Here is a 22835-nt window from a genome sequence, read left to right on the forward strand (position 1 = left end):
AACTCTACTAAGTGCCTACTAGGCTACCCGGGCCTGGACGATCGGTTCAGATACGCCGAGACTATTTACTATGGTCCAAACAAGGAAATAAAGTATCTGAATCTCTTCATTACTATCGTTGTCGTTCGAGGCAACGACAAAAGAATTGGAGTAAAAACTCATTTCATTCAGGTATCCAGGTGCTCACAGTGACTCTCACTCGACCTAGAGCATACTTTCCTTCGATTCGTTTCCGAGCATAGCTTTTGAATTGATTGGCGACGAAGAATAACACTCCTTCAGAGATTTCCATAGCTATACTCAAGCCAGATTCATAGCGTATAGATAAAGTCAGGTCTATTGTCACCGGCAACCCATATCTCGTCAGCCGACTTTCCCTCGTGCATTTGATCTCGCTTCCCCGAGAGTCTCTTGCCATTTTCGACTCGCAGCGCGATGTGCATGGCCAGACTTCCACAGAACAAAAACAGCGTCAACGCCGCGAGGACGGTTCCGTGACCGGTCCAATATCGCGGCTTCTGACTCTTCACATAAATGTTGGAGCTGACAATCCCGTTGATGTTACCACAGCCGACGACAATACCGATCACGACACCTCGCTTGTAGATCCCCTCGATGTTGTTGGAAACCCACGCCGTAGTGTTGGGGATTGTCGGATAGATGCCCATGGCCGCAAGAAAGGTACCTGCGTACTGAACGCGGGGGTTTGGCGTCGCCAACAACAATACAAATCCGGTCATGCCGAGTAGCGCTGTGCCCATGTTGCAGTATCCACGGCATCGAGTTCTATCGGCAAGCCAACCTATGAAGACTGTGACAGCTGCAGCACACGCATAGGGTGGCACCGAGAGAAGCTGAGCGTGTGTTCCGGCATAGCCCATGCCTGCCAGTATCGTGGGAAGGAACAAGGAAAAGGCGTAGAGGGCGATCTCTGCTCCTACGAGAACGAAACCGAAGCCCCACGTCTTCCAGTCCTTGAAGGCAGCAATGATATGTCGCTTGTCATATGCTTCCGCTGTTGAACTTTGTTTGTCTTTGGCCAGACGCCGGCGAAGACGGATTCGGTCGTCTTCTGAGAGAAATCTCGCCGTGTCTGGCCAGTTGGGAACCATCCACCAACATGAGGCGCCGACAACGATGGTTGCCAGCCCTTCGAGGATGAATATCCATGCCCAGCCTGGCTTGTCACCAATGCCCGCCATTTGAGATATAGCTGCGGCGAGTAAACCACCAAATGACCCAGCAAGGGCTGCCATGGAGAAGAATACTGCAACTCGAATCCCGAGCTCGTCTCGTCGATACCAGAAGGACATGTAATAAGCAGCACCTACACAGTGTCAGGCGACGGAATAGTCAAGATTGATTGCGGTGGGAGAATTACCTGGAAAAAGACCGGCCTCTGCGAGGCCGAGGAAAAATCGTGCGACGACTAGTCCGGCAAAATTCGTGACAAGACCCATCATCGTCATGATAAAACCTGAATGCTTGTGTCAATTTCCCGTCGATAGAACAAGAGACATCTCGAGGCCTTAAGGACTACACTGGAGACATATGAAGCCATGGGTGATGGCCAAGGGTGATGGCCAAAGCATAACTTACCCCAGAGAACCATGACAAGCATAAAGAACACTCGTGGAGTCAAACGCTTCAGGAAGACATTGGTCACGGCTTCTGCTATGGCATAGCTGACCTGAGAAACAGGTTAGAACTGGCCTCCAATCTCGGTTGTATGGACAGTGCATCCTTACAAAGAAGACGCTCAAAGCAGCATTGTAGTCTTCGCCCTTCATGCCGAGATCATCCTCGAGGCCTGCGAGTCGCGCATTTCCAATGTTGGTCCGATCAAGGAAAGAAAGCAGGTAAAGAAACGAAAGCCACGGGATGAGGCGAAAGTCAACCTTCCTCACCAGCTTACGGTCCTAAATGAAACAAATCGTCAGGATTGATTGATAGAGACACCCAAGCAGCAACTCACAATGGCTCGTTTCTCCTCTTCGGTTTTGCCTTGGTCTGGGTCAGGCAAAGTATCGATATCTTCTGTCTGTTCCGTATGAATTCGGGATCCTTTTTCGTCCAAAGAAGTTTTGCCTTGAAGAGTCTGAACACCAGCCATGGTGAAATGCAATTATGCTGAATCCTGGACAATCTATCGACCGTAGGAATAGAAAGTGAAGGAAGACCTTGAAAATAGCACAGACTGAGTAAGTGGCTTTTGCGGAGCCGTGGATCTCTTTAAATGCCATCTTTGACTACCCCAGGCTTTTCGAGGTTGTCTACCAATTTCGTATTTGAGAGCGTGAGTGCCCCCACACTTTGAAGTGTCAATTCCGACTATAGAATATTTCGCGGGGTACACATGGGGCAGAAATATCTCGAGCAGAAACAGTCATTCTTTGGAGCGAGATTGAAGATCGTAAGGAAGAAGTCGACACAGCCTGAATGTAATTTGTGCCGCCACATGCCGCCACCTAGAATGGTGGAGATAAAATGGGGACAGGAAGATATCAGATCCGAACGCTGAAAGGGCTTACTTATGACAGGGGGTGTGAAGGAAGAATCAAACCTACGAGACTCTGCAGGTAAGGGTACAAGAGAAGATTGGTATCCTTGCTGACCTTTGGTCAGATTTAATCAACTCATGGCCAATTTGTCTTGTTACCAAGACGGACTGAAACAAATAAGTTGAGTTCGAGGTTCTCATTCCTCCTCTAGGTACTGATTCTGGTGTTCTACGGCGCTGTTGGCCCTGGAAAGGGTCGACGAAGCAACACTCTACTCGCGGTAGACGACTCAGCACCCTGCCGGAGCGGCTCCAGCAAATGATACAATGGGGTCCAGTTTCAGAACAGATGCGCCCCGGTCACGGTGTTGTACTTCACAAATTCTTCGAGCCCCTCTGCGCCTTTGTTTAGAGAGGGGAAAAGTTTGCAGGCGTGAAGGGGGCCCATGTTACATATGGTCACCAAGGTCAGACAACCTGATCCCGCTAAACATCTCACCTAGGTATATCTTACAATTTCCGCACAGAGATACACCTGAACTGATAACTCCGATGTGAACGCATTGGTCCGAGGTTTCGGTTTTTTTTTTTTTGAAATAGGCTCGGCCACTTCATCTATTCCTGTAGAACAGGCCGACGGAGATCTCCCGTTGCTAACCTGCACTATTTGCTGCCCCTTAGATGTGCTCCTCAGACAACGAGGGGCTCCGCATCACCGATCACGAAGATAGCGAAGTGATAGACAGCGAGGCTGAAGACACCGAGATCCACCTTCTTCCCCACGACTGTCTACTTGTGCCTTGCAGAACAACATATAAATACTTGCCTACAAATTTCAACACGATGACCGTCTAGGAATCTGAGTAGTGTATGCTCTGGTAAGAGACTGTGGCGATAACCTCACGAAAATGTCTCTCTTCGCTACGTATTCGCTGGCGGCAGCGCTACTATTCTTTCTGGACCTGAGTTACGCAATGTTCCACCGACGGAGCCATGGGGATCTTAAAGAACTTCCAGGTCCCAAAGGTGATGATCACTTCTGTTCATCCTGACATTGACTTTCAGACTAACCATCGATAGGATATCCTCTGATCGGAAACCTATTCGACATGCCACGAGAAAAAGCATTCCTGAAGTTTAAAGAGTGGGCAGAAAAATATGGTCCGATTTTCAAAATCGAATTTTTGGGCCAGACGCAGGTAATTGTTTCGAACCAGACCCTTGCTGAGGATCTCCTGGCCAAAAGAGGAGCCATCTATTCAGACCGAGGGACTCTGCATATGATCAAGCTCGTTACCGGAGGATGAGATCTTTTGGCATCCAGCAGCGAGTCCGAGTACTGGCGACTAGGACGACGATTCGCAGCATCATTGCTGACTCCACCAATGGCTGCGCAGTGGGAGCCGTGGCAAACTTTCCAGTGCATGAGAATGGTCGAATCGTTGATGAAACAACCCGAACGTTACGTGTACTGGTTCGATCGTTATGCCACCTTGGTGTCACTGAAGGAAATCTACGGCAAGATCGTGGACACTCCAGAAGATGAGGAGTACCATACAATGGCAATTTCGGATCGAATGCACAATATTGAGCGACTGGGGACTCCTGGCGGCTATCTGGTGGAGATCATCCCAGCTTTACTGAAGTTAACAGCTTGGATGGCTCCTTTCAGACGCGAAGCTCAAGAATTACGAAACATAGAGCTGGCCTACTTTACAAAACTCATTGGGGAAGCCAAACAACGATGGAACTCAAAGGTTCCCGAGAGTCCTGACTCCTTTGCTCGATGTTGGCTTAAGCACGACAACGGTTGGGAGCTGGAATTACCCGACATCACCTACGTACTTGCCACATTGTACGGTGGTGGCTCAGGAACCACCTCAAACGCGATGCAGACCTTCGTCATGACCATGGCGTTGTATCCGGAGTGGCAGACGAAGCTGCAAGAAGAGCTCGACTCCATCGTGGGACTGGATCGGCTACCTAGTTTTGCCGACCTACCTCAGCTCATACTCGTCAGAGCAGTGGCTAAGGAGATGTTACGGTGGCGACCAGTCGTCCCAGGAAGTAAAACTATCACATATTTCAGTCGTTTTGGAATGGTTGCTAACTTCTCAGATCTCCCGCATAGGTTGACGATAGACGACGAATATAATGGTTACCATATGCCCAAAGGTTCGTTCGTGCATGGGAACCAATGGGCGATCCATCGAGATGGTGGCTTGTACCCTGACGGCAAGACTTTCAACCCGACCCGATATCTTGAGGAATCTTGGCCCACTTACAAGGAACCTATTGAGATTCATCCCAATATCAAACGATTCTCAGCATTCGGCTTCGGTCGACGCATCTGTCCCGGCCTCGAAACTGCCGACAGATCACTCATCATACAGATCGCGACATTGGCCTGGACATGCAACATTTCGAAGAAACTTGGGCCGGATGGTCAAGTGGTACCGATCGACGATATGGATTATGCTGAGGGATCGAATGTTATACCGAAACCCTTCCAGTTTGAATTGAAGCCTCGTTCAGAAAATTGCGCTCGAATGATCTCTGAAGCGGTAAATGCTCCTTACTAGATAAAATTGGCTGGTTACATAGGAGGTACATGGAGAAGAGAGTAGGTGTACAACTTCACGGCTGTCTCATCTCACACGATTGCTATATCTTTTTCTCGAGACAAGCCTCGTCGGTCTCCCCGCAGGTATGCATCCAAAGGGGAAAGGATTCGATTTTTAGGATCCCCTTCTGGGCATAGGAAGAGAGTGCAGAATAACAGGGACTGAGTTACCAAATCAGCGTGGCGTAATTTCTTCAACCGAATGTAACCACATACCTCGAGAGCTATGAACTGCAGCTCCTCAGTCGCGAATGAAGTGTGACCTCATGAGACTGATCACCGAAGATCTACCAACGATAAGTCGGTGAATACAAATCGATGTATTTGTCAAGTTACTAACAGTGAGCACTACTTAACGAGCCACCATCTACCAGTAACAAGACTTCCTCGGTGAAGTCGGTTTCTTCGGTATTTTGAATAGTTCCATGTCAGTTCTAGTCCATAGTGCTGCAGTTTACCATGAAACCCCAGCAGCAGTCATTCCGCTGCATGATGTTGCACTCTGTCAATGCTGAGCAATAAACATCATACCACACGATGAATGATATTGCCAACTGAGGTAGGCGGAGTGCCTTCCACCTCGACCAATCCATCGATGCCAGATTAGGTACGCAAGTCATTTCACGATATACTGAAAGACATAACAGACTGCTTGGGCAGCTCCACATTTCCCATTAGTTGATATCTCCTGCATTTGTCGGAACTACCCAGATCTTTCCCCAGTTTGTCGCAATACTGGAACTGTGGGATACTGTGTCATGGATCAGATTTCCGACATACAGTTTCCTCCATATGCTCCTCGACTGACCGATGCGTGCTAGGAGTGTGGTGACAGGAAAGTGAAACGTATGGCTCAAGAGATCCAAGTGCCCTTGAATGAAGGTACTAACAAATTGATGAACTCCAGGCACGGGGGAATTGCCGTGTAAGCATTGTCAAAGACTGAAAAGGCATTGCCACTATCCGCGGTCGCAAAGAGGCAAACGACGCAAATCAAGGCATAGTCCAGGGCAACGGCGCGACTCAAAAACAGCTCATTGTGTTCGTCGCACCATTCGACCAAATCTCCCTGCTGCCGCCCACAACTTGAGCGAAGGTGTTTACAGCCTCAATGCTACACCGCTGATATCTGATAGCAGTGGCCATTGGCCACGTGCACAGAGAAGGGAACATGCTCAAATCCAGCAATCTCCGGTGCAAGTGTCTGGGCGGTCACGATCCGTACCTGAGCACATCGCAACGAATACGAGTGAGGATACCACCAATCAAGCCGACTCTAATCAATGTCTGGTTCCGCTTCATAAGGTCAACTGGGAATACCATGGTCCTTGGTCTTGGGTGTCCATATGCTCATCACCTGGAGTTGCTTGGGTTTGTGGAAGAACAAATTCAAATGAGTTTGATGGCATTGCAAGTTATTTCATGAAGAGCTGAAGTAAACACCTGAAGGTCCAGCGTTTTTTACAACTGACCACACGGTATCCCGAGTCCGACCCAGAAATGGCATGGAAATATGTCAACGGTGGAGTTTGTCTTTTCTACTGCCAACTTGACACTGTACTGACTCTCATGAAGCCTATTTTGTTGAGTCAATCAATTCTAGAAGCCCAATTAAAACAACATTTTTGTCAGAATCATGTCGACAGGATGGAGGATCCTGTATGGTTCGCATTACGCAACACTACCTATGCGACCAGCCGTCGCTACTTGCTGGCAAATAGCACGTCAATCACCTTTCAGCATGCTGAGGCCACGTCATGGCTGCTGTTTTGCAACGCTCTTTCGGTCATTGGAGAGATGATTGTCAGTCACTCGGGTATGACTGCAATTCAAGCCCTGACCATCATGGTGAGCCCCCCAACGCCGCTGTATGACTTGTATGACTTTTCTAACCTGTCAGCCACAGACATTTCATGCTATGGGACTCGCAGGACTGTGTGTTGAGTATCCCATGATCAAGTATGCAGTACAATTGGCTCATGCCAAGGAACTTCAACGTGAATCATTGGCATCGTGGGGCTTGTCGTCTGCCGACTTGCTCACCAGAAACTGGCTCTGGTGGACAATCTCCGTGATAGACAAGCAGATGTCGATACAAAGCGGTCGTCCATCATCCATCCTCGACGACGACATAAGCACCCCAATCCCAACCACGGCGCCGCCAGGAAGTTCTATTGATGTAAAAGTGGTGACGCTCATTATACGACACGCTCAAATATGTTTCCGGGTAATGGACCGCATCATGCCAGTCAAAGCATCCAAGCAAGGATTTGACAGACCGTATGAGACGATTCGCGATATACAAGAGCAGCTTGAAGGGCTGTTGCAAGATATGCCTTCTTCCATCGATGGCAATACCACATCATCTGCAGCACTGAGCGCCAATTGACGACTGGTCAGGGCATACCTATACAGTGATATCTACGCTACAATGATGGCTACACACGTCGTTTTCTTCTACCTATGGATCTCGTCAAGCTTACGATCAGATAACAATGAGGTATTCCGGTAACAGACCATAATGTCGGGCAAGCTGGTCGCTTATTCTGCACGACAAATCATACTGGGATTGGCGGACCATCGACTCGACCTAACAATGCTCATGTGGGCAAGCTTCCACCATCTCATGTACGCTTATATCAACTTGTTCCTTGACTCCTGAAACAACCTGACGCGGCCACTGCACGCGGTGATGTGGCTTTGCTTGATGTGGCAGTGGGTCACTTTGGGCAGCTCGAGTACGCAACGGAAGGCAGGTTGTCATTTGATTTCCCGAGAGATTGCAACGCTCTCTGTTTGCGAACAATGAGGGCTAGCAGAGGCTCTAGAAGAGAGTCATGCACAGTACCTGTAACTCCACAAAGTCTCCGTGATGATCCGCCCAGGGCTAAGAACGGTCTTTCGGATGAGTCCACAGACGCAGATGCTGTGATAACAGTCTCAAGTTCCGAAAATATCGTGAATTACGCCCTCAATTTGACCATGATGGCAGCTAACTTCTGCACAGATCGCGGATGGTTTTTCAGACAACATTGATTTTGATGATCAACTCTGGACGATTTTCGGATCCATCGACATTCCGAATGAAGTCACAGCTAATCTTGGGGAATTCGAGTGAAGGGAGTGAGAGCAGCTGCAAGCTGAGACATGGCCACTTAACAGGTCGCGAGATGTGATATGTTGATATGCGATGATCACCAGCAGGCCACAAGGGGTCGCATTGCCTAAAAGCGGCGCCTCCAGCGACCAAAGTACCTCGCCGTCTGATTTAGGTACAAAGGTACATCGACTCTTGTAGAGATCCCGCTGCTTGAACCGCCAAGGCTCGTGAGGCTCCGAAGGATGCGTCCTCTCGCCTTGGCCCCTGCACCCTCATACGAGACGTGAGATGCGTTGCTATGACATCGCAGGGACAATTAACATAAAAGTCTCGACCACTATAATGGCCTTTTATTGCTTGTAAGACTCTCGGACTCCTGCATACACACAGCATGACACGAACAGAGTGACCGAACGAACGCGTGATTGGCACAGTGACCATCAACTGTAGCACCGAGCCGCCAATGCGCCCTCTACGCGATGTTGAGCTCTTTCGTTCAGAAGTTTATCGATCAGTCTCCCCTGTCCTCGACTAATGATGGCCGTCCCTCCAAAGCCTCTCTCTTCCGGGAGCAATTCAGACTCCCTGCGGGCCAGAACCCGTTGCACGAAATTACCGCCGAACTCTTCCTTCCGCTGCCATCGTCTTCGACAGGCGGACCGGTAACTTCTGGGGAGAAGTCGAGAGACACCGGAAACAGATATGTTGGGGAACTGCATCTGAGTGAACATTTTCTGTGCTTTTCTACCATCCGGACGAGTTTCCTCCCAACTGCAAGTCACTCCTCCTCCACCTCCTTCACAGGCCCTACCCAGGGAGCAGGGCCTGGCGGTCATGGATTTACCCTACCACTCTGCTCGATACGGCGAGTCGAAAGACTGAACAGCCATCAAGACAAGTTCTGTCTTGCCTTGACTACCTTCGAGTCCATACAGAAGCCTTTAGCCGAGAAGCCTAAAGCGCCACTACCCCCGCCCCGGAAACTCATCCTCACCCTGGATGGAAGCCGGACCGCCTGCGAGCGGTTCTGCGACGGGCTGAAGAAGGGTCTAAGAGAGGGAATGAAAGAAGTTGACACTTTACGGGCTGTGGTATCACAGTGCTACTCTGAGTATCTGCTGGACCCTGCCCGAATCAAAGCGAAAGAGGATGGCACGCAGGCTCCGGATCCGCCTGATACTGGTCTGGGAATGTTGTTCAGATACCCAGGCGATGCCAGGAAACTCAGAGATAGGAGTAAGATCAGACTATGGGGCGAATACCTGCGAGAGAATGGTCGAAACGCAACCATAGTTAGACAGCCTACCTTCCACAAACTGATCCGAGTTGGTCTCCCAAACCGACTGAGAGGCGAGATATGGGAGATATCCTCAGGGTCGTTCTACACAAGACTACGAAATCCTCACTTGTATGAGAAGACCTTGACCAAATTCACCGGCAAGGAATCCCTGGCCATCGATGAGATTGAGAAAGATCTGAATCGAAGTTTGCCAGAATATCCTGGTTTCCAGAGTGAAGAAGGGATCGGCAGGTTGCGGCGGGTGCTGACGGCATACAGCTGGACGAACGAAGAAGTCGGTTATTGTCAGGCCATGAATATAGTCGTGGCCGCTCTACTAATCTACCAGTCCGAAGCCCAAGCGTTCTTCACGCTAGGCGCACTTTGCGATCGCTTACTACCCGGATACTATTCGAAAGACATGTACGGCACTCTGCTAGATCAACGCGTTTTTGAAAACCTTGTTGAGCGGACGATGCCCGTGTTATGGGAGCACCTCGTCAAGTCGGACGTCAATCTCTCCGTCGTATCACTACCTTGGTTTTTGTCGCTGTATATAAACTCGATGCCTCTTGTATTTGCATTCAGAGTCCTGGATGTTTTTTTCCTGGAAGGTCCAAAAGTTCTGTTTCAGGTTGGACTGGCCATTTTACGAATCAACGGTGAAGATTTGCTCGACGTCAACGATGACGGCTCGTTCATCTCAATCTTGAAGAATTACTTCTCAAGGCTCGACGAGTCAGCTCATCCGCACTCTGAAAATGAAAAGTTGAGAGCCATCACAAAGTTTCAAGAATTGATGGTCACCGCTTTCAAAGAGTTTGCAGCCATCACAAACGCCAGTGTGGAAGAGCTGCGGGGGAAGCACATCGAAAGCGTCAAAGAAGGACTAGCTACCTTCGCCAAACGGACATCTATCAGGAACCTTGGTCCAGAGAGCAAGAAGCTCAGTGCTGACGATCTCAGCTCTATCTACGATCGCTTCTTTGCGGTTCTGTCCGAGCGACAGGCTCGGGCAAAGGCGAGAGAAGAGGAACGACGGAAACAAGAGCATCACAAGGTCCGACCGGGCGTTTGGGCCCATCATTCATCGTACAACCAAGACGAACCAGGCCGTAATGAGGCTCCCCTGCAGACCATGGACTACGATGCTTTTAGGGAGTTCCTTGCCCATACTGCCAAATGGGCGGCGAGCGACTCGCCTAGCATGTCGGCAAAAGATGTCGGCAGTCCCAGCATGAGCCAACGGAACCGCAGCAAAACCTTTTCTCAATGGGGCTCCGGTCCTGAACCAGCAGATCACGACTTTATGCAAAGATTATATGGCAAATGGGACGAATCCCAGCAGGGCGCGATGACCTTACAACAATTAGTACGGGGTCTGGCTCAATTCAAAGGTACTACCGATATCATGAACTCGATGAGCCTGTTCTTCGACCTCTTCGACGATGATTCCACAGGAAAAGTTGACCGAGAAGGCATACTGAGAATGTCTGAGTCCCTTCTCTTCCTATCCCGTCGAGGCTTCGATGGCACAATCATCCCCACCGATTCGAGCGGTGTCAATTCTCCTCTCTCCGCGAACGAACCAACCGGCGCACTGAAACAAAGTATCAATGAGAAGTTCCTCGGCAGCGTCAGCGCATTTATCAGGCGCTGTTTCGAATACGCTGATCCCGACGAGGCTGTAGAAGAGGCCAAGTCTACTCTCGAAAACATAAGCGTCAACACGGCCGACCAAAATGCCGATGATCTTCTCGACTTCGCCGAGGGGGACATACACCACAAAACAATCATGTCTCCGCGCCCTACAGAAAAAGACCCCCTTTCCGAAATCACACCTCCTGGCTCACCATCGCCAGCCACTCTAGTAGCAGCGAAGGACAAACGTATAAGCTCAGCATCGCGCGCTGCGTCGCATAATCTCGCTCTCGACCCGAACAAGCCCTTGCATATTACGCTGCCGACATTCCGTATGGTGATTCTTGCCGATGAACTTCTCGAGCAGTTCTTCGAAACGTTCTTTCCTCAGTCATTCCGCCTCTCGGACTCTCCCAGCGCCAGCACGATTTCGTTACCGAGCAGTACTTTGTCCGGCAACCTGACGACGTTCAGCAACCTCGGCACGCCCGTGAAAAATCTAATCAACGGCGCAGGCGGCGGCTCTAACAGAACGGTCATCGACGTCGGACGTGCCGGCGGAGTGGTTGAGCCTGGATCTCGCGGTCTCAGAGGCGTACTTGACAATATCGTCAATGACGGCATGAGAATGGCCGTGGAGATGAGGAAGCGCATGGACGAGGCGCAACGTGAGTTTGAACGCAACGCGCGCGAAGGGCAGCAGAAGGGGGCGTACAGAGATGACGAGGATGACGATGACGATCAAGAGGAAGGTGCTGATCTAGGAAAACGCGATCAGGAGTTGCTCGAGGGCGCCGAGGTCGCCAGTATCAAGACAGAAGGACGGAGTAGGGCGCAAAGCACCAATAGTACCATCAACCCGTCTTCAGGTTTAGGAGAAGGAGTGAGTATTTTGGATGTGAGTTAAAAATTCTGGAGGATGAAACGGATATCGGCGATGCTGGGATTGCGAGAATGCAGGTTACACATTTTCAAGTAGCCACTCGTGAGCCTCGAGTCAGTCTCCCCATACCATATGAAGGGGACGGCGGAAGGAAGAGACAAAGATTCTCGAATGGGAAATAAAAGTGCAGAAGTTTACAGACAAGCCACCACCCGTGCTCACTAGGTAGATACCGGGGCTGATTGAATGTACTACCGCTATATTAGGTATAAAATGATGAATTGATGATGGCCCTTTCTAAATGTCGGCTTGCTTGCTTGCTTGCTTGTTCAGGGGTATTTTCCACCACCATATATGTTGCGCCAAAATAAAACAACCCAAAAAATATCAAATGTCCTTTGCACCATCCAAAAGTGTTTACCTAGGTCATCATGGTCGAGGAGGGCCGCTGTAGAGACACGAAATATTGATCCTCTTGTGAGCCGCCGCCGTGTTCTCTTTGGATGTCCCCTTTTACCCCGTACCTACTTGTACACCTAGGTATATAGTAGATGTGGACGACTACCCTTTTCCTTTCCTCGCCGCAGTTTTTGAAGCTAATCAATCATCCATCATATGACGCATGACTGCTTTCTTCATCAGACGACGACGATGATGCTTCTCCATTATTGTCTTTTTGTTCCTCGTCAACACTCCTACTATCCAGATTCAGTCTGACTTTCTTTCTAGATGTGGTTGACTCTTGGGTCCTTTCCGCTGGTGGCTCCTGGTTATTAGTATTATCATCTCCTTTGACCGGCTCCTCCTCCTCCTCCTCCTCGATCTTTTTGTCTGCTGCGGCAGCTTGTACCTCGTCGAGGGCACTCTTGGCGACATCATCCCTGTCGAGCGTCGGCGGTTTTGTCGCTGTCTCGGTATCCTCCTCTTCGGAGGGTACCACAACCTTGAGGCCGAGGTCGGGTTGCCTGCTGTACACTCGCAAACCGACAATACAGCTTGCGTTCCACGGATTCCGGTTCGGATCCTTCTTTTCCTCGGCTTCTTCTTCTTCCTCCTCTTTGGTCTTTTCCGTTTCTGCCTCTGCCGCGGGTGTAGTAGCTGCTGGTTTTGGCGATTCCGGCGCGACTCTAGCACCTGGTGTGCTCGTTCCCGAAGGTGACAACGAGGTTCCGGCGGAAGACACGCCCGGAAGTTGACCTTTTTGATGTGCCAAATCGTAAAGCTTACCAATCTGTGTGATTTTATCTCTTCGATGGATGTTTTGGCGAATGATCGTCTCGACGTCGTCACGCGATGTAGACGCGGCCTCCACTTTCACGAGTACCGAATATGTGCCTTTGGACAGGGGGACCTCGACGTTGACGGAACGAACGAGTTCATAATTCAACTTGCTCCGTGAGATATAATTCCCAGCATCATGATCATCATCATCATCATCATCATCCGACTCTGAGTCGTCCCTCTGGACACGGAACTGAAGAGTAAAATTGTATTTCCCTTGAAGTCCTTTAAAGTATCGATCGTCGAGTTGTGACAGGACTATTACAGCTTCGGTGTCTTCAGGCACGTCGATGGAGAAATGGTTAGTTTGGTAGTCGAGAGTGCTCCAAGGCACTTGAACCGACAACCACTGCTGTGCGACGTGCCACTCGGGCCCAAAGATTCGGGTACGGTCGATATACTTGTACTTGCTGAGCATGTCCTTGTACGTCATCCAGAAGATACCGTCGTCGCCAAATTGATGGTCCAATCGTGACAGCCATGCAGGGGTCCACTCCTTGGAGCCGTCGGACCAAGCACCGGTCCATTCCTTGCGACCCCATGGGTTGCGAATTTTCACGAGGCGCTCACCATGACCTTCGTACGTGTCCAGAATGGCGTACGCGTGTTGAGAGACGATCCCCGACCGTCTTTCTTCGCGAACCTTCTCATTCGCAACGAGGTAAGGGCGCCATTCTCGCCAGCGGGCCGCCGCGCAGGAGAAGACAAAATCTTCCGTCTTGCCGCATCGAGAGAGTTCGTCGGTCCAGAAAGCATTGGTATCGAGGATGTTGGTCGTATAGATCTCGGACGTCACTCCTGCCGTTATGTCTTCCAGGGCCTCTCCACTTTGGCCCCCGTAGATCGAGGCGTAGTCGCCATGTGCTTTGGCATAAGCCTTCTCTAGTAAGCTGACCCATGTCTCGTTTTGGTCGCGGCACTGCGCAAAGTATAGCGCTTGGGAACCCCTCTGAAACAATTCTTGATATTGGTCTTCTTGGTTGTTGCGGCGGACGCCATATTGTCCAAGCACGACGTCTCCACTTTCATCGTAATTGGGGGCTCGAAGGTATAGTTTGTCGTCGATGATACATTGGTGCCACTCGCCATCTGGTGAGGGTGTCAGTCAGGCGGGGGGCAAACCAAAAATCCAGAAGCTGGGGGAACACGCATACCTCGATGGAATACGAAACCGTACACTCCTACAACTTCATCTTGGATCACACAGACGCGCTCGATGAACTTTTGGTTGCATGAGAGCGCCGATACAGCAGCCAAAAACCAGCAATCACTAAAAAACACAAAAGGCAGTGGGTCAGTGAGTTCGTCTTCGGAAGTTGTGTCACTCCTGTACTTGACTGGTGACTCACCCTGCTGAACCTTGAAGGATATCATCGTACGAGACACCATCGACATAGAATTTGGGATTGTCAAATATCTCCTAGATGATGAAGAAGAAAATCAGTCACAAGCGTATCTTGCTTGTTGGGTATGCGAAGCTCTCACAGTGACACGTTTCACGTCGGCCGGATATTCTTTATCACCATCGTTGACGACCAAGCCATCTAAGCAATCTCGAGCTCTGGTGATCTTCAAATCTCGTTCTATGTCGAAGTGAGGATCGGTATACTTTTGATTTGCGTCCCGGCACTCCCTTATGATTCTCTTGACGTCCCGGATGCACTTCTCCTTGGCGAGCTCGTATGAATTTGTGGCCCGGTGAGCAATCTCACCCACCAGCTTTGACAGAGACAAATTCTTGTCGGTCATGCGCTCAGGCAGAATCCGGGTAACTTTTCCTTGATACTCGGGGTTGAAATTGTCCCAAAACTTGGTCATCTTGGCCTGGGGGTGTGGCTTTTCTTTCTTCTTTCGAGGAGCAGCCGGTGCATGGACCTTGTCGGGGACGAGCATGAGTTTGATTGTTTGGCCACCTCCCAGCTGGAGGCCACCCTCTGGTGGTATTGGGTCATTATTGCTCGGGTTGGCTTCGATGTTGATATCCGACTTCGAGGCTCCTTCGTCCTGATATTCGTCAGGCTGATAGTTGGAACTCTGTGGGTCCATAATGTTATTGTCGCTCGCAGAGTCGTCCTGATCAGTATATTTGACGTGGTTCTCGAAAGGGTGTCCTCCTCGAGTATTCCGAGTAGACACTCGTCGCCGGGACATGCTCCCGTCGTATCGAGGAGCAAGGCTATGGAAGAGGGAGAGTGTGGAGAAGAAAGGAAATTCAGGGTCCAGAGATATAAAGGATGCTAGCGTCTGCTATGCACAAGGCTTAGAAGGGGAGAATGAACAACAATAGCAGGCAGGCCACCGCCTCGTTATGCCCTGCATGTGAGGCACTAGGGTGATTTGGCTCTCCTATTGCAGGGCAGACAACAGCATTGTCGGGCTTCGCCCGTCACACGAACAGGCGGTAAGAAATTGATAATGTTGCCAGTCGAGGTCTAGTCCGCTGCAGGCGGACTTGGACTAAGCAGCGAAGGTGGGCGTAAACCAACCAAAACAAGACAAGTCGGCTGGTACAGCGAACACAAGAAATAAGCGGCGTCGTGATGTTTTCAGGAGACGCAGGCTGAGCTGCGGGTTCAAATAGCATGAGAGGCATCGTCAAGCGGCGAAGGGTCGCAATCATGATACAGACCCGAGTAACGTTCCGGCCGAGCATCGGGCGACAAAGGGTGCATTGTTCCTTCACTCAACTTCTTTGTGCATTTGCATTCGAGGGTGGCCAAAAAAATGCCGCCCAGAAAACCCGTGCGCTGTTAAGAAGGACAGTCAGGAACGCCAGGGTTGCAGAGATAACAAAGAAGCCCTGCCCGTGACCGGGTAGGCGAAGGGTCCCGGAACTTTAGGTGTAAGCGAGTCCAGAACTTGGGGAAATTGGTCAGAGCAACGAAGCATTGACCGCCTGCGAAAGGGTCTGGATTTGGGTGGCATGAGGCTGAACCGGCCCCAGACAGACTCAACAAGGTCTGCAGGAGCAGGCAATTGTAGGCTCCCGGCGATCATTCAGAGTCCAATAGTGGAACGGATTTGCACTGGGCTTCTCTTGCAGAGTTATATCTCGTACGGAAAACGGAGTACGAGTCCTTGTCGTCCTCGTATGGGGAGTACAGAGTAGAACCAAACGCACCGCTTACGAAGCACCCATATATCCGCCGACATTGATTGGTCAACGGAACATAGTTGTTCCGTGATCCTCCACTTAAAAATCAATATTCAGAGGGCTTAAGTCCGAGTCGCCGGATGCTGTTGACTAAGCCGGTGCGCATCATCTGCAGGTCATTGAGCCTCTTCGGTGAGCGGCTCTTTGCCTGCATCTGCGTTTTGATATGATTTGGTCACTAACCTCTCGAATCTCTCCCGTTCCCATTCCTTCATCCTCCAATTTGCTGCTATCAACCGCCGAACCTGCCACTAATCGCCTTTGCGCAGTATTGGCTACAGTAGATGAGGGGCTTTGTTGAAGAGCAGTCCGTCTTGACTGCTCCCGGCGGCGAAAGTCCGCCATATTTCAATTCTCCAACGACATTTTTTCGACAGCCTCTATGTGGTGATCCAGAAGGCTGGGGTCCGATCAGCTCGCTCCGATGGGATCTTACGCCTTGCTTTCTTGATGTCTGGGTCCTTGGTGTTGCTGTCTGGGGGGTGTTATTCGGCGCTGGAGCACTCTGGTTTATGCTCAAGAAGCGAGTACCTCAAGATGTCCCCAAGAACTGGCATTTCTATACGAAGCTGTAAGTCTGACGTCTCTGGATCTTGACTATATATCCTAATCTCGGTGTCGCAGAACTGTGCTCACTGCTATCATCCTCTCGACTGCCCTCCAGACCGCCCTACAAATCCAAGAACTGCCGGGAATATGGTACCAGGACATAAGATTTTACACGTCGGTCGCTACAATTAAATCACTCATTGTCGTCCTTTATATACAGTACCATGAGCATTGGCGATCGAGGAACCCAAATGGCGTCGTATTGTTCTACTGGGTCTTTTTCATTTTGGCGTATGCCGTGAAACTGCGCTCTCTCATTGCTCGGGACGCTCAGAAGAATCAACTTCCTTATTTTGTCACCTTCGTCATCAGCCTTGGTTTGGCAGTCGTGGAGTTCGTACTGGAATACTTTGTGCAGAAAAAGCAAAGTGCATATGATGCACTGGGAGCCGAGGATGAATGTCCCTACGAATACGCCGATGTTTTCTCAATCCTCACCTTCGGCTGGATGACCCCAATGATGAAGTTTGGCTACAAGAATTTTTTGACTCAGGATGACTTGTGGAATCTGCGCCCTCGAGACAGTACGAAGGTAACGGGCGATTTGCTACAGGAAGCATGGGAAATTGAACTCAAAAAGAAGAAACCGAACCTATGGATAGCCTTGGGCAGGGCTTTTGGAGGGCCATATATACGCGGAGCGTTTATCAAGACTATCAGCGATATGCTTGCCTTTGTGCAGCCTCAACTGCTTCGGCTTCTCATTCGTTTCGTGGATTCTTACCGTGCAGGACGACAACCAGAACCAGCCATCCGTGGCATTGCCATTGCACTGGCCATGTTCGCAACATCAGTCTGCCAGACTGCCGCCCTCCATCAATACTTCCAGCGCGCTTTTGAGACTGGCATGAGGATTAAGTCGTCGTTAACTGCGATGATATACGGCAAATCGCTTCGTTTGTCAAATGAGTCCCGCGCGACAAAATCCACCGGCGACATCGTTACCTATATGAGTGTTGACCAACAACGTCTTGCTGACCTGGCACAATGGGGCCAACAACTTTGGTCGGCACCATTTCAGATCACCCTTTGCATGCTGTCTCTATATCAACTGGTGGGCGTATCCTGCTTTGCTGGCGTGGCGGCAATGATTATCATGATTCCGGTCAATGGCTTCATTGCCAGATTCATGAAGAAGCTTCAGCTGTCACAGATGAAATACAAAGATCGACGTTCTCGCTTGATGACCGAAATTTTGAACAACATGAAGAGCATCAAGCTATACGCATGGGGTTCGGCTTTCATGGAAAAGTTAAGCCACGTGCGCAACGATTTGGAATTGAACAATCTTCGTAAGATTGGAGCCGCTCAATCTTTCTCAACCTTCACGTGGTCATCTACGCCTTTCTTCGTCTCGTGCTCAACTTTTGCCGTCTTCGTGCTGGTCAACAACAAGCCGCTCACCACGGACCTTGTATTCCCGGCTCTGACGCTATTCAACCTTCTGACTTTCCCGCTCACTGTTTTGCCAATGGTGATCACTAGCATCATCGAGGCGACTGTGGCAGTGAAGAGATTGACAGATTTTTTCACGGCCGACGAACTACAAGAAGATGCAGTCAGATACATTGATGAACCGCCCAAACGTTCTGGAGAATCGTCGGTCTCCATTACAGACGCCAGTTACACTTGGAACAAGAACGAGGACAGGACTGTCTTGCGTAATATTAATTTCAATGCCAACAAGGGAGAACTTACATGCTTGGTTGGACGTGTCGGAGCCGGCAAATCGTCGCTCTTGCAAGCGCTTCTGGGAGATCTCTGGAAACTTAGTGGCGACACAGTCGTTCGAGGTCGCATTGCCTATGCTGCACAATCTGCGTGGATTATGAATGCAAGCGTCAAGGACAACATCACCTTTGGTCATAGGTGGGATCCTCACTTCTACAACCAAACTGTCCAAGCTTGTGCTCTTGTCGCTGACTTCAGACAACTGCCGGACGGTGATCAAACGGAAGTCGGGGAGCGAGGAATCTCATTATCTGGAGGTCAAAAGGCTCGTTTGGCGTTAGCACGAGCAGTGTATGCCAGGGCTGATGTCTATCTCCTCGACGACGTTCTCTCAGCCGTCGATGCTCATGTTGGACGCCATTTGATCAATAATGTTCTGGGCCCGAATGGACTGTTGAATGGGAAGACCAGGATTCTAGCCACAAATTCCATCCCGGTCCTGAAAGAGGCTGATTATATGTACTTCCTTCGTGATGGCGTTATTTCCGAAAAGGGAACATATCAACAATTGATGGCAATGCGAGGAGATGTAGCCAATATGATCCGGACCTCTACGAGCGATGATGATCAAGAATCCGAAGGCGAACGGAGTCCAAGCATCGAAGGGATGGAATCAGATGAGTCGGCAACAATCGTGGCTAATGGAGTGCAAGACGAGCTCGATGCCGAAGAAGCCGAGGAAGCACGTCAAGAGATCGGTGGTTTAGAGCCCATCCGTGCTGGGGCATTCACGGCGCGCAAATCTAGCTTCAACACTCTGCGACGTGCATCGACCGCTAGTTTTCATGGACCAATGGGCCGTCTCACTGATGAAGAGGCCGGTCTCAAATCCAAGCAGACCAAGGAAACTTCTGAACAGGGCAAGGTCAAGTGGTCAGTCTATACGAGTTATGCCAAGGAGAGTAACCTCATTGCGGTGTGCTTCTACTTTCTGGCTCTTGTTGCCGCTCAGACAGCACAGGTCGCCGGCAACTTTTGGTTGAAGCGTTGGTCGGAGATCAATGAGCGGTTTGGCGCTAATCCTTCCGTCGGGAAATACATTGGTATTTACTTTGCATTTGGTATAGGAGGTTCGGCACTTGTCGTTATACAGGTATGCTTTTCTTCTTAACTCATCATGGTACAAACACTGACAGCTTGCAGACGCTTCTCCTCTGGATTTTCTGTTCGATAGAGGTACACAATTTTCTTATTGGAGAGTAACTATTACTCACATTTCGCAGGCTTCTAGAAAGCTACATGACCGCATGGCCTATGCTATATTCCGTTCTCCGATGAGCTTCTTTGACACGACTCCTGTCGGGAGGGTTCTCAACCGCTTCAGCAGGTAGGTCTAGTGACATTGCTCTAGCAGCTTCACCCATCTAATTGACGTAGTGACATCTATCGGGTGGACGAAGTCATTGCTCGGACCTTTAACATGGTAAGCAATTCCGAGCACTCATTTCTGGCCTTGGTCTAACTTTCCAAGCTTTTTGTCAACGCCGGCAGGGCGTTATTTACCCTCGGTGTCATCGCAGCCTCGACACCGATCTTCCTGGTCCTTGCCGTTCCTCTGGGTGCCGTATACATTATCTACCAAAGATACTACCTTCGGACTTCTCGGGAACTCAAAAGACTTGATAGTGTCAGTCGCAGTCCTATATACGCGCATTTTCAAGAGTCCCTCGGTGGCGTATCTACTATTCGTGCCTATCGACAATCGAAAAGGTTCATTCAGGAGAATGAATGGCGAATGGATGCAAATCTACGAGCATACTTCCCTTCAATCAGCGCCAATCGATGGCTGGCAGTTCGCTTGGAGTTTATCGGTTCCATCATCATCCTGGCTGCTGCTGTTTTCGCTATAATCTCTGTGACAACTGGCAGTGGATTGACGGCAGGCATGGTCGGCCTTGCGGTAAGTGACCATTAGCTTGTGTGTGCTTGTGAACGTGTGGGTTAACGATCGTAGATGTCATATGCCTTACAGATCACCCAGTCCCTGAACTGGATTGTGCGCCAAACCGTGGAAGTTGAAACCAACATCGTTTCTGTAGAGCGCGTGCTCGAGTATGCCGAACTCCCAAGTGAGGCTCCCGATGTTATGTTCAAGAGCCGGCCCAGTATCGGGTGGCCAGCTCATGGTCAAATCACGTTCAAAGATTACACGACGAGGTATCGGGAGGGTCTGGATCCCGTTTTGAAAAACATAAACCTAAGCATCCAGGCTCGAGAGAAGGTCGGCGTCGTTGGACGCACAGGAGCTGGAAAAAGTTCTCTAACATTAGCACTCTTTCGCATAATTGAACCTACATCAGGACATATCAGGTACGTTGGATCTCCAGAAACGTTGTCTTCACGAACCTTGGAACTCACATCTCACAGCATCGACGGACTTAACACGTCCACAATCGGTCTGTTAGACTTGCGAAGACGCCTGGCGATTATACCACAGGATGCTGCACTATTCGAGGGAACAATCCGCGACAATCTGGACCCGCGGCACGTACATGATGATACCGAACTCTGGAGCGTACTTGATCATGCCCGCTTAAAGGACTATGTTTCAGATCTACCTGGTCAACTGGACGCCACTATCCACGAAGGTGGTAAGTGAACACATGAATTGTTGCCCGTGCTTCAGCTTGCTCTGGCCTGCCACTGACGTTATCACTCTTGCAAATCTAGGTTCCAATTTGAGCCATGGACAACGCCAACTCGTCTCTTTGGCTCGTGCCTTGCTCACCCCCAGCAACATTTTGGTTCTCGACGAGGCAACAGCTGGAGTCGATGTCACGACTGACGCGCTCTTACAAAAGACTCTTCGTAGCACTATCTTCGACAACCGCACCGTCATTACAATCGCACATCGAATAAATACCATTATTGACTCCGACAAAGTCGTGGTCTTGGAACAGGGTCGAGTTGTCGAATTTGACACTCCGAAAGAGCTGATTAAGAAGCGGGGGCTTTTCTACGATCTCGTCCGCGAAGCTGGGTTACTTGATAGCTTTGAGAGTTGATTGGAAAGAAGAAAAGATTCGATGAGCAAATTTCGAGCGTAATGACTACTTCAACGACCTTTGTGGGCTCACAAGACCCCTGGCAATAACAAACGCTGAGTCGACGTCATTGAGATATGGACTACCTCCTTGCGTCTTCTACGACGCATTTTGGCCGCTGCAGAAATCGATATTGCCTCTATCGTGTAGTACGATCTAATCAGCGCAAAGAAACATCAGCAACATTATACTGATGTCCCAAGAAAGATTTTGTTGGAGTTGGGTACCGGAATCAAAAGCAGCGTTTCCAATTGTTAAAACGAAAGTTCACGTTAAGTGACAAAATAGGTACTTAAATTTGTTTCCACTGAATGATATGCCTAGGTCAATAATCCTATCTTCTTCGTTGGTTTAGAGTTTGAACGCGGTATCAAAGCAGGGCATACAATCATCACGACGAAGAAGAGAGGGTATGGAATGATACGAACGGATACATTGATGTGTTACCATTGGGTGATATCCCTCAAGGTAGTTGACACTTGAGTCTTCTCCGTGGGCCTCCAATTTGACCGCAGTACCGAAGTTGAAATTAGGGGTCTGTTAGTATTATGATACATTCGAGACGTTCTGGGCCACTGCAACAGATGTCAAACCAATTCCAACCGGTACATCGGATCCTCGAGGGGACGAGCTTGTATCATGAGCTCAGCGACATGATCCAACGAGATGAGAGAAGAAGAAAGGATCACGGATTGCTACGGACTCTTGCCGAGTACTTCGTCGGCACTGTCCGAATGCAGTCAGACTTGATATTATGGCTGTGAGAAACTTTGGTATCTGTGCGACGACCCTGTCGAGGCAGGCTTGTGGCTGCTGCAGGAAGATCTGGAACCGAGAGCTTTGGTAGTTCTTGGACCCCCCCGAGCGTCCATGGGAAAGTCGCCTCTCAGCAAAGACATGACACATTCAAACCGGATCGGAAGTGGTGGGTAGCACAGGATGGCGATGGCCATCCTATGGCTCTTTCAATAGCTGGCACTTGCGATCCGA

At 49.9% G+C, this 22835-nt stretch overlaps 5 protein-coding genes across 6 annotated transcripts; 4 read left to right on the forward strand and 1 right to left on the reverse strand.

Moving 5' to 3' along the window:
• Nucleotides 1-3408: 3408 nt before the first annotated feature.
• On the forward strand, nucleotides 3409-3807 carry PV06_09365 (uncharacterized protein; the record flags this gene model as incomplete). Its single annotated transcript, XM_016410803.1, has 2 exons — nucleotides 3409-3526; nucleotides 3581-3807. The coding sequence occupies 2 exons, from the start codon at nucleotides 3409-3411 to the stop codon at nucleotides 3805-3807; spliced, it is 345 nt and encodes a 114-aa protein (XP_016258610.1).
• A 2963-nt stretch (nucleotides 3808-6770) lies between these two features.
• Nucleotides 6771-7512, forward strand: PV06_09366 (uncharacterized protein; the record flags this gene model as incomplete). The annotated part of the gene is made up of 2 exons (XM_016410804.1): nucleotides 6771-6971; nucleotides 7030-7512. The coding sequence occupies 2 exons, from the start codon at nucleotides 6771-6773 to the stop codon at nucleotides 7510-7512; spliced, it is 684 nt and encodes a 227-aa protein (XP_016258611.1).
• A 999-nt stretch (nucleotides 7513-8511) lies between these two features.
• On the forward strand, nucleotides 8512-12316 carry PV06_09367 (uncharacterized protein). Its single transcript, XM_016410805.1, has one exon. The coding sequence runs from the start codon at nucleotides 8703-8705 to the stop codon at nucleotides 12048-12050; it is 3348 nt and encodes a 1115-aa protein (XP_016258612.1). The 5' UTR covers nucleotides 8512-8702; the 3' UTR covers nucleotides 12051-12316.
• Nucleotides 12317-12369: 53 nt separating this feature from the next.
• PV06_09368 (uncharacterized protein) lies at nucleotides 12370-15482 on the reverse strand. The gene is made up of 4 exons (XM_016410806.1): nucleotides 14793-15482; nucleotides 14657-14727; nucleotides 14462-14577; nucleotides 12370-14396 (listed from the first exon to the last, which is right to left on the reverse strand). Exons 1-4 carry the CDS (start codon nucleotides 15456-15458, stop codon nucleotides 12631-12633), a joined length of 2619 nt encoding a protein of 872 aa, XP_016258613.1. The 5' UTR covers nucleotides 15459-15482; the 3' UTR covers nucleotides 12370-12630.
• Nucleotides 15483-16626: 1144 nt separating this feature from the next.
• On the forward strand, nucleotides 16627-22546 carry PV06_09369. 2 transcript variants are annotated; one of them, XM_016410807.1, is made up of 9 exons: nucleotides 16627-17032; nucleotides 17086-19894; nucleotides 19945-19977; nucleotides 20025-20128; nucleotides 20179-20224; nucleotides 20273-20701; nucleotides 20756-21111; nucleotides 21169-21392; nucleotides 21472-22546. In XM_016410807.1, exons 1-9 carry the CDS (start codon nucleotides 16746-16748, stop codon nucleotides 21804-21806), a joined length of 4623 nt encoding a protein of 1540 aa, XP_016258614.1. In that variant the 5' UTR covers nucleotides 16627-16745; the 3' UTR covers nucleotides 21807-22546. The 2 variants fall into 2 exon arrangements, with proteins under 2 accessions (XP_016258614.1, XP_016258615.1); XM_016410808.1 differs by having other exon boundaries at nucleotides 21169-22546.
• Nucleotides 22547-22835: the final 289 nt, after the last annotated feature.

The sequence above is a fragment of the Exophiala oligosperma genome (genome assembly GCF_000835515.1).
Source record: "Exophiala oligosperma strain CBS 72588 unplaced genomic scaffold supercont1.10, whole genome shotgun sequence".
Taxonomy (NCBI): domain Eukaryota; kingdom Fungi; phylum Ascomycota; class Eurotiomycetes; order Chaetothyriales; family Herpotrichiellaceae; genus Exophiala; species Exophiala oligosperma.